Source organism: Lissotriton helveticus, chromosome 8 (assembly GCF_964261635.1).
Source record: "Lissotriton helveticus chromosome 8, aLisHel1.1, whole genome shotgun sequence".
NCBI classification, from domain to species: Eukaryota; Metazoa; Chordata; class Amphibia; order Caudata; family Salamandridae; genus Lissotriton; species Lissotriton helveticus.
In genome coordinates this window covers 1,170,327,692-1,170,341,917 of record NC_136069.1, presented here as the reverse complement: position 1 = coordinate 1,170,341,917, position 14,226 = coordinate 1,170,327,692, and the positions used below count along the sequence as shown (strand labels likewise).

Sequence of the window (14,226 nt, the reverse complement as noted above, 5' to 3'; positions counted from 1 at the left end):
GCTTCATATCCAAAATACTGGTATTGGGCAAGATTTCCTAAAGGGAATGCTGCCTACATTGATTTCAGCGTTGGATTACTACTCAATTTCTCCTAGCCACCACTTGGAACGGTGGCCCTTAACCTATGCTTCCCTAACACCCCTCCACCTGATGACCTCACAGTAACACAGAGATCAAATAGCTGTTGACAACAGACGATACATAGACTCTGTTGACCCTCCCCCCATCCCATTTAAAATACTTCCTGGAGCTAAGTCATGCATCTTTCTATGTATACACTCTTGTCACTTGTTTACTATTTCTGGACTGCGTGATCACTGCCTGAACACTTATTAATTAAGTTACCTGGAATCCTTTAATTAAAATTAATTTATTGACCACCACTTTATTTTTATTCGTTTTTGCAATTCATTTTTATTTGGATTTCTTGCCTCATCTTATTTTGGATGTGTTCTGCAAATGTATGCATTAGGCATTCTCCAATTAAGAAACTGTATTGTTAACTAGTCTGCAGGGAACCACTGCTTTGTGCTACTTTCTTTTACTACAGTCACATTCACTGAGGTCTAGGCAATTCCAAACGTGTTGCTTAAATGTGTCTTGAGAACAGAAATATACACTTAGGTGACAAACCTCTACCAGGGAACCCAAGAGCTGTTTCCACCACAGGTAAAGTGGCTACTACGGCCTGGCTGAGAAACATTTGTTTATCAGACAAATGTAAGACAACTGTTTCAAAATCAATTAACATATTTACAAAAGCTGACTCTACTATAGGTCATGATTCAGAAAAGGGGGTGGTGATGAACAGAGTGTCTGAATTAAGCAGACCACTCTTACCCAGTCCAAAGATCAGGGCTTGATCCATCACCGTTATTTAGCTCACTGCCCCATCCCAGCTCAGAACCTGGCTATATGCAAATTAGTCTGTCCCTGGCCCAGTGCATCATGGGAACAGGGCAGACCAAACTACCAAGCCAATTCTTCACCAGAGAGGAGACAAGCTTCCGGGGACCGGTTTCTGCCATTTCAGGCGTCGTCGGCCCGGCTTGCTTGAATCCTGATGGAGCAGTGAGCAAGGGACTCATGTCTGAGTATACCCTTCCACGCTTATGGTGGACAAAATGATTCAGAAAAGGGGGTGGTGATGAACAGAGTGTCTGAATTAAGCAGACCACTCTTACCCAGTCCAAAGATCAGGGCTTGATCCATCACCGTTATTTAGCTCACTGCCCCATCCCAGCTCAGAACCTGGCTATATGCAAATTAGTCTGTCCCTGGCCCAGTGCATCATGGGAACAGGGCAGACCAAACTACCAAGCCAATTCTTCACCAGAGAGGAGACAAGCTTCCGGGGACCGGTTTCTGCCATTTCAGGCGTCGTCGGCCCGGCTTGCTTGAATACTCAGATGTGAGTCCCTTGCTCATTGCACCATCAGGATTCAAGCAAGCCGGGCCGAAGACGGCTGAAATGCCAGAAACCGGTCCCCGGAAGCTTGTTTCCTTCCCAGTGTAAGAATTGGCTTTTGTAGTCTGGTCTGCCCTGTTCCCATGATGCACTGGGCCAGGGACAGACTAATTTGCATACAGCCAGGTTCTGAAACTGGGATGGTGCAATGAGCTAAAAAACGGTGTTGGATCTAGCCCTGATCTCTTGACTGGGTGAGAGTATTCTGCTTAATTCAGAGACTCTGTCCATCACCACCCCTTGTTGTAAATATCTACTATAGGTCAAGCTACGCTAGAGAAACGTTTTCTCTATTAACTTTGTTAATAGAGATTTTTTTTTTTGTTATTATTGTTATTATGGATTCTCTATCGTAATAAAGAATAGCTGCAAGGGAAGCAGTGTGTTGCCATTATCTTCTACCGTTTATGACCATTAATGAAGCCCTTAATTGCAGAAGAAATAGTTACTTATAACCCTGAATCTGCATCTAAACAACCCTCCCTCCTTGTCCGCTTTATACAATGGCGGTGAGGGACAAACCCAGAAAGCCTTTATTTTCCTTATTGCTACGTGAAAGAATTTGCTCTGTGTTCCAGTACAAGGAATCATGGTTGGTGCAAGTCCTGGAACCTTCAAGGTAAAGCTTTTAATCCGTTTTTTTTCTAGACATGTATGTAAGCAGTTAGGCAGCAGTTTGTCCTGTAATTAAATTTTGACAAGAAATCTGGGAAATGTTGCAGTACAATAGGCTTTTGAAGCTTTCCTGCTATATGTGGACGTTAGACTTTTTCACTTTCTCTGTATATGGGCAAATATGTTTGATATGAATTGGTCCGGGGTCCCCACAAGCACGAGGGAATTATTTTAATGTTGATGGCTTCAGTGAAGCATCTATGGTGCATAAAACTGATTACAAGTAATCTTTTAGTCTGAACCTAAAATGGTTGATAAATGTATAAAGTGATCAGTTGTCAAAGCATATGAGCATTTTATTTCAACCCTTGGGAACGGTCAACTATCCAAAAAGCAGCAAACAGTCATGACATATATTAACATATTTTCTGGAATTAAGTGTTTATTGAAAGTTGATCTCAAATTTTGAAATTTGCGAAAACTTCTGCAATATCTTCCGTATGCTAACCGGTGGAACCTTCTGCTTCTGTGCGGACTCCACACAATATCTGAATGTGACCATATACAGAAGCTTATAGGCACCGTCCTGGTCTTTAGTTCCTCTTTTTTTCATCTCCTTCGACTTGCATCTGGAGCACCACTCTTAATTTAGTCTTTGTGTTCTTGTAAAACTTTCCAAATGCTGTGCCTGGGATTTCTCACCTGAAGACTACAGGTTTTAAGTTGTGCCATGACCGCCAGATGCAGTTGTTGGTCACAAATCCACATAATATCTGCTTTTGGTGCTTCAGAGCCAAGAATACCTTGAAGCCCCGTAAATGATGTGCCATGTTACACTCAAAGACCATTAAGGAGCACAGAGCCAAAGTTTACTTAACCGAGTACAAGAAGGCAGAGGATTGGCCCTGCTTGAAGTCCCAAGACGTCTTGGCCCTTTCCTCACCCTCATAAGTCTAAGACTGGGTTGAAATACAAGTCGCAGAACCAGCATAAGAAAGTGAATTATTAACTGGGGTGTATGGTAGTCCACCACAAGTAATAAAGTCACTAACCTGCTAGGTTCAAGCAAACGGTGCATTATTTAGACCTGAGTTCAATCCCTGGTGGCTGTGATCTACATGAGACAGGCTTCACTGAGAGAAAATGTGTAAAACATTTAAAAACGCTAAAACAGACAAAAATCCTAGATACTACAATAAAAATACCATTCTAGTTTAGATAGAGTAAAATGTAATAAACAAAATCACACCAGAATGTCAAAAACCCATTAAGAGGAAGTAGAGGTATGAATTCCTAAAGATTTTACAGAGAAAGTGCCAAGAAAAAGTAAATTGCCAGTCAATCATTGTTTGTGGTCACTTAGACCCAAGTGGGATTTCAGGCTGACCGTAAAGCTGCACGGGTCAGTTTTACACTGGTCAAAGATTTTACCATAGAACTTAGTCTCTGAGATTGAAGTAAGAATCCTTCAGCAGCACAAGGTTGCAAGCTACCACCAAGGAAGTCTTCCTGAAACCATTGAACGAGATCCAGAGGAAGAAGTTGATTTTGGCAGGAAACGTTCATATTGTGTGCCTAGAGAAATCTTCTTGTTGACAAGATACTTTTCATGCTGTTGCCATGTCAAGATGTCTACATTAGGGCTTAGTCTCTTTTTTGGAATTTGGAGTCCTTCATCGGGACAAGGCTGCATGCTATATCGAATGTGGATTCGACAAGGCTGGATAGATACTCGCTGGGTGCTAGCGGAATTTGATTTTTTGATGCAGGGAAGCTCCAAGCCAGAGAAACCTGTTTTCAGCCCAGCAAAGTTGCACATTGGCTGGATCGGATCGGCTGGTTCTGGCCTTCCAGCGGTGGAAAATCAGAATTGTTCTAAGTTCCACAGCTTTTCAGAGTTTGTGGAAGAAGTCCCCTTAGCCATGATCATGGGTCCCAGGACCTCAAGGACAGCACTTGGAGATTAGGAGTCACTCCACCAGAAACCACATGCAGGGTCCAACCCAGGTCCTCTTACAACTGTTTATTCTGATAGATACATCTGCCGTGTGGATTCCTCATTTTGTGAATATCCCCTTGCGCCAGCAACATTCGGAAATTCTTTTTGTAGCTTCGCGCCGACGTGGACTCGGACGTCACAGAGGCACGGCATCGCTCGCGACTCCGCTGACGTCACCGACGCCTACAATAGGCCCACGCCGGCGTGATGACATCAGTTCCCTTTTTTCCGCGTCGTCGACGCTAACGGTTTTCTGGGATCGTCTGTAGCCTTTACTGTAACTTTGTTACTATCTAAATTTCTAGTATCTTTGTCTTCTCGTTTTCATCATGACTTCGAAGAAGACTGGATTTAAAGCTTGCGGAGAATGTAACAGAATAATGTCCATTACAGATCCGCATGAATGCTGTTTGTGGTGTCTGAGCTCCGACCACGACGTCGAGGACTGCCAATCCTGCAAGAAGATGACACCAAAGGCCCTCCGGGAGAGAGAAGCAAAACTTCTAGTTGCTAAGTTTAAAGGAGGAAAAGAAAAGAAAAAATCAAGATCGCGAACTCGTCGTTCGAAGTCGAGATCTCGATCGAGAACCCATGAGTCCCGACATCGATCGAGGAAGGAGTCGGGTTCCAAGCCGAAGTCACAAGTGAAACTGATTGAGAAGGTAGTTTCGTCGGCTTCGGAGGATCACCATGTCGAGGTTGAAGCATCGCATACGAACTCACCGAGTTCACCGAAGCAGAAGTGTGCTCCATCTCCGGACCCATCCCATCCTTCAGGTCGGGAGGATGAAGGTGAGGAGGAGGAGGAGGTTGGTGAGGGTGGAGCTCGGATGCCTGAAGGTAGTACGACTCCGGTACACCAGCCTGAAGAAGAGGTCGACGTCGTTTCGACTCCACGCCCTCAAGAGCAACCTGGGGGTTCATACCCAGCCTTCCCGGCTCCAGGTCAAGACCCTTCGCATTTCCTGAATGCGATGTTCGGAATTTATTCAAGGGCTATGTATCCCTCTGGGGCTCCTACTGGTCCTATGGGTCCTATGGCATATGGTTTGGGTGTTCCTCATTCCTATGCACCTGCGCCTTTTATGCCGGCTCCGGCGCCGCATTGGCATTATCCGACTCCGGCGAGGCCTTCGACACCGAAGCCATCGACGCCGAGATCGATGACTCCGATTCCTTCGACTCCAGTTCCATCAACTATGATGCCGAACCCTGAGCAACGTCGTGAATCTCTTCCTCGTCCGACGTCGAGTTCGTCGCCGGCTCCGGTTCCGTCGGAGTCGATTGCGGATCCGACGGCTTCGAATGTGAAGATGAGATCTAGGCGTGAAGCCCAAAGATTGATGGATGAGGAGAGATATAGAGAGGAAAATCTAGAGGAAGGCGAGCTTCATGATTCTGAGGACCCTTTTGAGGACCTATCTGTAGCTAGTGGCCTTGAATTGTCACCTGAATGGGACCTTGTTTCGGTTTCTAAGGAACCCTCAAAAGATGTGACACCTTATCTTGTGGTGATAAAGAAAGCTGCAAATTTATTGAACATTTCTCTACCATCTGCAGAGTTTAAATCTAATCTGTTCACAGAGGTCCTTCACTCTCCTTCTTCAGTGACTGAACCTTTACTACCTTTTAATGATGCCTTAAAGGAACCAATTTTAGAAATTTGGAAAAATCCTGTATCAGCTCCTGCTGTATCTAGAGCTGTGGCTAGAAGGTATATAGCAGCTCCTGAGGACCCAGAATTTTTAACATCTCATCCTCTACCGGAGAGTTTGGTGGTGCAGGCTGCCTGTTCCAAGAGATCTACAGGTGCGTTTCCGCAGGTTCCAGCGGAAAAGGAGTCTAGAAAGCAGGATCAGGCTGCTAAGAAGGTCTTTTCCTCTGCCAGTATGGCTTTAAAATCCACAAATGCAACCTGCTTAATGGGACGTTATATCCATGCTCTTATGGACACTGTGAAGCAATTGGTGCCTAAGATACCTGAAGAGGATAGGAAAGACTTTCAGGAAGTTATTTCTGATACTCAAGCTGCAGCAAGACAGGTTATCCAAAGTGGATTGGACACAACTGATTCTGTGGCAAGGATCATGGGTTCTTCTCTTGCGACAAGGAGAGCTGCATGGCTTAAATCTAGTGAGTTTTCCACTGATGTCCAAGCTGCACTGATGGATCTTCCTTTTGACTGGTCTGGATTGTTTGGGAAGAAGGCAGACACTGCATTGGAACGCTTTAAAGATAGCAGAGCAACAGCAAAGTCGTTGGGCCTTCAGACCAGGGGCACTTTTGCAAGACGCTCAAGAGGATTTGGCAGATCTTCTTTTCGAAACTATAAATCAACCCAACAGCAGCCACAGCAGCAGCAGAACACTTTATACAGAGCTTATAGAGGCAAACAAAGGGCCCGAGCTTGGGGCCGTAATGTTTCCTCCTCTTCCTCCTCTTCTCCATCCCAACCCCCAGCCACAGCAGCAAAGCAGCCCTAGATCCACCATTCTGGATCATGTGGGCCCAGTGGGGGGCCGGCTTACCCATTTTCTACAAGATTGGGAATTGATTACATCGGATCTTCGGGTTCTCAATCTTGTGGAGAATGGGTATGCGCTTCCTTTCCAGGAGTTCCCTCCCAATTACCCTCCTTGCCAAGGTTATTGTTCGGAGGACCATCTACTTCTCCTACAAGAAGAAGTCCTGGCTTTGTTTCGAAAAGGTGCGATAGAGGTTGTTCCGGAGCAGGAGAGAGGTCAGGGATGCTACTCCCGGTACTTCCTGATCCCCAAAAAGGATGGCAGGCTCCGGCCAATTCTGGATCTCAGGATCTTGAACCTTTACCTGAAACAGGAAAAGTTCAAGATGCTCACTCTTGCACAGGTTCTTCAAGCGCTGCTGGAAGAAGATTGGATGGTGTCGATCGACTTGCAAGATGCGTATTTTCATATTCCCATCTTGAAGTCGCACAGAAAGTATCTCCGTTTTACGGTTGGGTCGCAACATTACCAGTTTGCGGTACTTCCGTTTGGTCTTACTACTGCGCCTCGAGTCTTCACCAAGGTGATGGCGGTGGTGGCAGCACATCTCAGGAGGTCGGGGATACATGTGTTCCCGTATCTGGACGACTGGTTGATCAAAGCGGAGTCGCCGGAGAAGGTGCTCCATCATCTGCAAGAGACAACTCAGTTGTTACACAGGTTGGGTTTTTCCATAAATGTACCCAAGTCTCACCTGGTGCCCTCCCAGCGCAACCTGTTCATAGGTGCTGTACTGGACACAACTGTATGCCGTGCATTCCCTCCACCTCAAAGGATTCACGACATACAGGGAAGGATTCCTTTGTTCTACAATGGAGCGGTCGTTCCAGTCCTGAAGGTTCTTCGCCTGCTCGGTCTGATGGCTTCTTGCATTCTATTGGTCAACCATGCACGCTGGCACATGAGGGCACTCCAGTGGTGCCTCCGCAGGCAGTGGTATCAGCACAACGGAGATCTCAGGGAGTCAGTGAGGATCTCCAGAGAAACTGCAGCGGATCTGTCTTGGTGGAACATGGAAGGTAATCTGTCGCAAGGAAAGCCTTTTCAACTTCCTCCATCGGTGGCCACGGTAATAACGGCTGCATCCACTCTAGGGTGGGGTGCTCATCTGGGGGACCTGGAGGTCAAGGGTCTTTGGTCTCCAGAGGAAAGGTTGCTTCACATCAACCTTCTGGAATTACGGGCAATACGTCTGGCGCTCAAGGCCTTCCTCCCATCCCTTCGCGGTCGGTCGATTTAAGTCCTGACGGACAACACGACCGCGATGTGGTATGTCAACAAGCAGGGAGGAGTGGGGTCGCAGTGTCTCTGCAAAGAGGCTCTGCGTCTCTGGTCCTGGGTTCAGGACCACCAGATTTGTCTGATGGCAAATCATCTGGCCGGAGTTCTAAACGTGCGAGCGGACAGTCTCAGTCGGCAGTTCTCTGCCGACCACGAGTGGAGGCTCCATCCGGAGGTGGTTCACGACATCTTTCAGATGTGGGGGACTCCTCGGGTGGACCTGTTCGCCACTCGCGAGAGTGCTCACTGCCTGTCATTCTGCAGTCTCCAGTATCCGATGCAAGGAGCCTTGGGGGACGCGTTTCAGTTGAGTTGGAACTCACAACTCCTTTACGCGTTTCCTCCCATACCTTTGATTCCTCGGGTTCTGAGGAAAATTCGCCAAGACCGGGCCCAAGTTATATTGATTGCCCCGGATTGGCCAAGAAGGGTGTGGTACTCAGACCTTCTCCACCTCTCCTCTCACCCGCTGCTCCGTCTCCCTCACAGGGCAGACCTCCTCTCTCAGATGGAGGGGCAGGTTCTACACCCCCACCTCCAGACCTTACACCTTCATGCCTGGAGATTGAACGGGGCAACCTGAGTTCTTTTTCTCTCCCGCCTGATGTGGTGGATGTCATCTTGTCAGCCAGGCGTGACTCCACTAAGTCCATCTATTCTTATAGGTGGTCAAAATTTGTCACTTGGTGTGGGGAGAAATCTATAGACCCTTTGAGAGCCCATTTGTCTGATGTTCTCCAGTTTGCCCTTTCTCTGGCGCAACAGGGTCTTGCCGTTGCTACAGTGAAGGCCTATCTTTCAGCGCTGTCGGCATTTCTCTGTTTGCCTGATCAGCCTTCTCTTTTCAAATCTCCTGTGGTTTTGAGATTTTTGAAGGGCCTCACAAATAAGTTCCCTCCTACTCCTTTTATTGTTCCTCATTGGGATTTGAATCTTGTGTTGACCTATTTGATGGGTTCTCCCTTCGAACCCTTGCACAAGTGTCCCTTGAGACTTCTTTCTTTTAAAACGGTCTTCTTGGTTGCAATCACCTCAGCAAGGAGGGTGAGTGAGCTTCAAGCTCTTAGTTTCAAGCCCCCTTTCTTGTCCATTCATGCTGAAAGAATGGTTCTCAGGACCAGGGCTGCTTTTCTGCCTAAGGTGGTAACTCCCTTCCATCTAGGGCAGTCCATTACCCTTCCTACCTTCTATCCTCCCCCTCACCCTTCCAAGGAGGAGGAGAGGCTTCATCGCTTGGACCCAAAGAGAGCTGTTAGTTTCTATCTTGATAGGACTAAAGACTTTCGTATTGACGATCAGCTCTTCGTGGGTTTTGCTGGCTGCAAGAAGGGCAGAGCGGTGCACAATCGCACAATTTCCAGATGGATAATCTTGTGCATCAAGATTTGCTACTCTTTGGCGGGTAAGGACCCTCCTGAGGGTATTAGAGCACATTCAACTAGAGCAAAGTCTGCAACTTCTGCTTTGTCTAGAGGTGTTCCAGTTGAGGACATTTGCAGAGCGGCGACTTGGGCCTCCCTCCACACTTTTGCGAAGCATTACTGCTTGGATACCGAGGTGAGGAGGGACGGTCATTTCGCGCGTTCTGTCCTCCAAGATTTCCTGGTATAACGGAGTGGACACCCTCCTCCAGGAGTGGGGATTGCTGTGGGACTCTATTCACAAGGTGAGGAATCCACACGGCAGATGTATCTATCAGAAGAACAAGTTACTTACCTTCGGTAACGCTTTTTCTGGTAGATACTATATCTGCCTGTGGATTCCTCACTGACCCACCCGCCTCCCCGTTGTCCACTCTTCTATACCAGTGTTTCTGTTATATATTTATTTTGTTGTAAAATGTTTTATTGCATTTGCTTCACACTGTGTGTGTTACTTTGATTTCTATACTGCGTATACTGTGTATATGTCTACTGTCATTGGTCCGTCCGTGTGCCTCGAAGGCACGGAAAAAAGGGCGGAACTGATGTCATGCCGCCGGCGTGGGCCTATTGTAGGCGTCGGTGACGTCAGCGGAGTCGCGAGCGATGCCGTGCCTCTGTGACGTCCGAGTCCACGTCGGCGCGAAGCTACAAAAAGAATTTCCGAATGTTGCTGACGCAAGGGGATATTCACAAGGTGAGGAATCCACAGGCAGATATAGTATCTACCAGAAAAAGCGTTACCGAAGGTAAGTAACTTGTTCGTTAGCACTTCAGGGAAAAGGCCTCTTGCAGCCCCTGTGTTCCTGTAGCCACACAGGAGATTAGTTCACTGACCCTTGGTCCCCTTCTTTGTCTTGTGTACAAGTGAGAGCAGGTACAGCCCTTCAGGTCTCCTCATAGGTCTCAAATTGCAGGTAAGCAAACCTCCTTCTGTCCTTCCAATACTCCTGATAGTGCCCTGAAGGGGATTCATTGTGTGCCAAATTTAAGATGGACATTAACTTCTGGGTGTGGATGACTACTCCCTAACCAATCTGGTAAAATATTTCAAGGGCAGCCTGTAGGAAACTGCCTCTTTTTGAAATGGTCACCCTCATTTTTTCTTGTTATCTGATGCAATTTTGACAGATGTGCACTGGGTTCCTGCTATCCAGGTCCCCAATGAAAGATCTCTTTCCCTAAAACTATACAATTGTCCCCCCAATTAGCAATTCCTTTAGCACTCGTAAGTCCCTTATAAGGGATACCCCTGTTACCTAGGGCAAGGAGGCTAAAGAGGGTCCCTAAGGGCTTCAGCATGTATTGTACCACCCTAAGGAACCCCTCGGCACCAATAGGCAAACTGCCATTGCAGGCTGCATGCTATGGTGCAGAGAAAAGTGAAGGCACAATATAGCACACCTCCATTGTGCCTTGCCTTCAGACACTGCATGCAGTATAGGTAATTCACCCCTACAGCAGGGCTTACAGCCTTACACAGGGGGCACTATACTACATGTGTGGACATACCTGCATGAACAGATATGCCCCTGTGGTATCTAAGTCGATTCTTAGATATTACAAGTGAACAGGGAAGCCATTTTGAGTATGGGTGCTAGACACTGGTATTTAGGAGTTCCCAGCTACATGATGGCTTCACTGAAACTAGAAATGTTTGATATCAAACATCTCGTATTCACAAACCCACACTGATTCCAGTGAAGAATTTATTAATACATGCACCCAGAGGGCAACGTAGAGGTGCTCCCTGGTAAACTGCCGACTACTAGTGTTTTGGGTGGCTGGTGTAGACCAGCCTGCCAACAATGACAGGTTTCTGATCTCCTGCAGGTGGTGGCCGTGCTCTCCGAGGGCTGAAACACGACCTGCTTCTCCCGGAGGTGTTGTTACCTCCTCCAAGCAGGATGGTTAAGTGATCATCGTATCAAGGAAGGAGGCTTCAAAGGCCTCTGCTGCCTTTGATATACAACCCAAGGCTTCCCCAGAGAGAGGAAATGCTACCCCCTGCTCCGGGCTCATTTGGCACCTGGACAAGCAGGAAAATCAGCTACTTGGGTAGCTTGCTTCCCTCTCAGGCTAGTACCACTCTTAAGGCGGGCTACCTGATGTGAAGACTACTTTTAAAATTCTACTATCTTAGTTTTGGTGGAATTAGGCTCACTGGGTCAGGGTTATTCCTACTTCACACAAGAAGTGATCATATACAGGATGTAGACACCCTAAAGGTAAGTAGCCCATTGCCTACTACCTGTTACTCTCAGTAGCACCCCTAAATTGAGTATTTATGCAGCAGCCTTGACACCAGGAACTTAGATTCGTCAGATCAGAACAGGAGGACAAAGTAGAGCGAGAAAAATGAGAAATAAAGATTGACCTTGTACTTTTGGCGCCAAACCTTGCCTGTCTGCACCAGTCTTGACAATCATGATCAGCGCTTGTCCTGGTGCTGACCAGCTTTTATGAACCCAGGGAGACTGCCAGCCCTTCGCACATTGCCAGCAAATCTCCATTGGATTAGAGGAGCTGTTCCCCTGCAGTACTCTGGCACTGAAACACAAAGTCTGGTCTACTGAGTTGTTGCTCCCTGGCCAGCCCGACACAGCAGCCGCCCAGGTAGAGGACCCTGTGCTTCTGAAGGTTGTCTGTCCCCAACCAAGTGAGGGGACACCAGGATCAACTGGAGCCACACTGGACCAATACCAGGGCTACCAGACTCCTTGCAACAATCACAGCCCGTGAGAGGCTAGTCTGGACTCCCACAGCACTAAGATAGAACTGCCGTCGAGGAACTTCAGCGCAGCAGGGACCCACTAAGAGTGGCCCAGCAGAACTGAAGTTTGCACCCTCAACCAGCGAGACCGACAACCTCAAGCCTCCAGGATGCACAGAGTCCAGCTGACCTTTCCACTCTGTAGCGGAGCGCCCCAGCCCAGGTACCAACGAACCAGCTGTGCCCCACTTCACCCAGACCCTTGTCATACGAGCCCTCGTTGGGAGCTCCCAAACTTTTACCCAAGTCCCCCTCTGCAACCTGATTCTATGTGATCCGTCTCCCTCTTTCCACCCGTGTAGCCCACACAGCTAGCAACCCAAGCAGCAACTCTGCACCTGGTCGCCCCAGGGCAGGTAATGAGTTACTGTTGATGGAACTTTGGAGCTTGGCCCCCTTTCGCCCTAAGTCCTGAAGGAGACCCCCAGAAACCGATTGCGTATACGGTATGCAACATGTGCCTTTTTTTCCAGAGCGAAGCATTACAGCCTTAAGTTGCATTGCATTGAACTATTTCTTTACTTATCTGTAAAAATTCATAACTGCAAAAGTACTTACTTGATAACGATGTTCTTGGTATCAAAATGTATATAAAATACAAAGTGTTTTTTCTAAATTGGTCTCAGATTCATAATGTCCCAAGTTAGGTGTTGCACACTGTGTATTTCCTCGGTTGTCAGTTGCCCACATCTGAGGGTGCAGAATTTGTAAAAGAGAAAACTGACCGAGCCTGTATGCAGGTCTGTTTGATCACATTCAGAGTTGTTGAAGCGGAGGTTGGCAGTGGCATCTGTAGGCATGTAGAAGATATTGCAGATGTTTCTGGATAGTCAGGAGCCTAGGCGTATTTAAAAGGTTAGGAATCGGCAGTTCGATTATTCACCAGAATGAGTGTTAACAAAGGTAAGTAAATAGTTCTTTGCAAGCAATCCTTAATCATCCAATTCAATGTATGTATATAAGAGGCAGTGAAATCCATTGACTGGAAGCTAAAATATTGTTAACCTATAATTACTGGTAGAATATTTTGTGATGTGAGTCTGGCACAGTTGTAAGTCTAAGGGTCCTATTTCGATGTCAAGCGGCAAGCCATCCGACACCTTGTTGGAGGCTTTCCGTCCGACATTGGTGGTTTCCCTCTGACCGCTGTATTACAATGCCGGCAGTCGGAGGGAAACCCGCGGGGCATTCCACTGTGCTTCCGTGGTGCTAAAAGAGCCCGTCGAAAGGCATCATAATCCCATAAGGACGGCAGAGCCAGCATCAGTTCCGACATCTGGATTATGATGGCACTTTCACACAGCCTTTCAATGTCGGCCTTTCCAACATGGAAAGGCTGTCAGAAAGTGACTTTGAGGGCCCCTAGCAAGGCCTCCTTCCCCCTGGCATTCTGCTATGGTGCCCCCCCTAAACATCCCTGCGCCGTGTGTGCCTGCCACACGGTGCAGGGATGCTTATAGGCATCCATTTTTGAATTGCAGCTTGTGCTGCAGGCCTTTTCCGCCTGCCACACAAGCTGCCATTGAAAAATTGATGTTTCTGACCGTTCATAGGGCGTCGCATCCACATTTTGCAATCAGAACGGCCAACCTGTGGTCCGCTGCGTTGTCGGACATCGTGATTAGGCTCTAAGTGTCTAGAGTTTTGTTGATGATTGATTGGACATGTACTCCTGTTGTCCAACTATAAATATTAATGTTCCACCATCCAGTCAACTAAAATAAAGCTCTTATTGGTTTTTGGGGAATAGTCACAGTGCTACACTCCCCATCCAGCAAAAGATATTTTTGTATTATGGACCCAACTGAGAAAACATATATTTGCATGGAGCACTGCAGTTAAGTAAATATTAGCATCTAGGATTGACAATTCTAACCTACAAATTATTCAGTGTTTATCTGACAACTTGTGCTTAGTGCTCCAACTATTACACTACCTTTTATATGTTTTTCAGGTCTCAAGGCTAATGGTGTGCCTTATACCGTCCATTCAGTAAGAAGAGCTTTAGAAAATACAGCATTGAAGACCGAAAGTATTGAAGTGTTTGCCCAAGGGCATGGTATTATTCAGGTACTTCAAGATTTCAAGATGAATATGTTCAAAATAGTTTGTGCTTCCCAGTGCAGAAGATATTACATTTAAT

At 47.0% G+C, this 14,226-nt stretch overlaps 1 protein-coding gene across 1 annotated transcript in view; it reads left to right on the top strand.

Annotated features, from left to right (window-relative positions):
- The window catches only part of LOC144773867 (tripeptidyl-peptidase 2-like), a 457,098-nt gene that overhangs the window by 14,293 nt on the left and 428,579 nt on the right, over positions 1 to 14,226 (top strand). Inside the window, exon 3 of the mRNA XM_078658951.1 lies at positions 14,038 to 14,153. Coding sequence (XP_078515077.1) covers positions 14,038 to 14,153 — 116 coding nt within the window. The remainder of the gene's footprint in view (positions 1 to 14,037; positions 14,154 to 14,226) is intronic.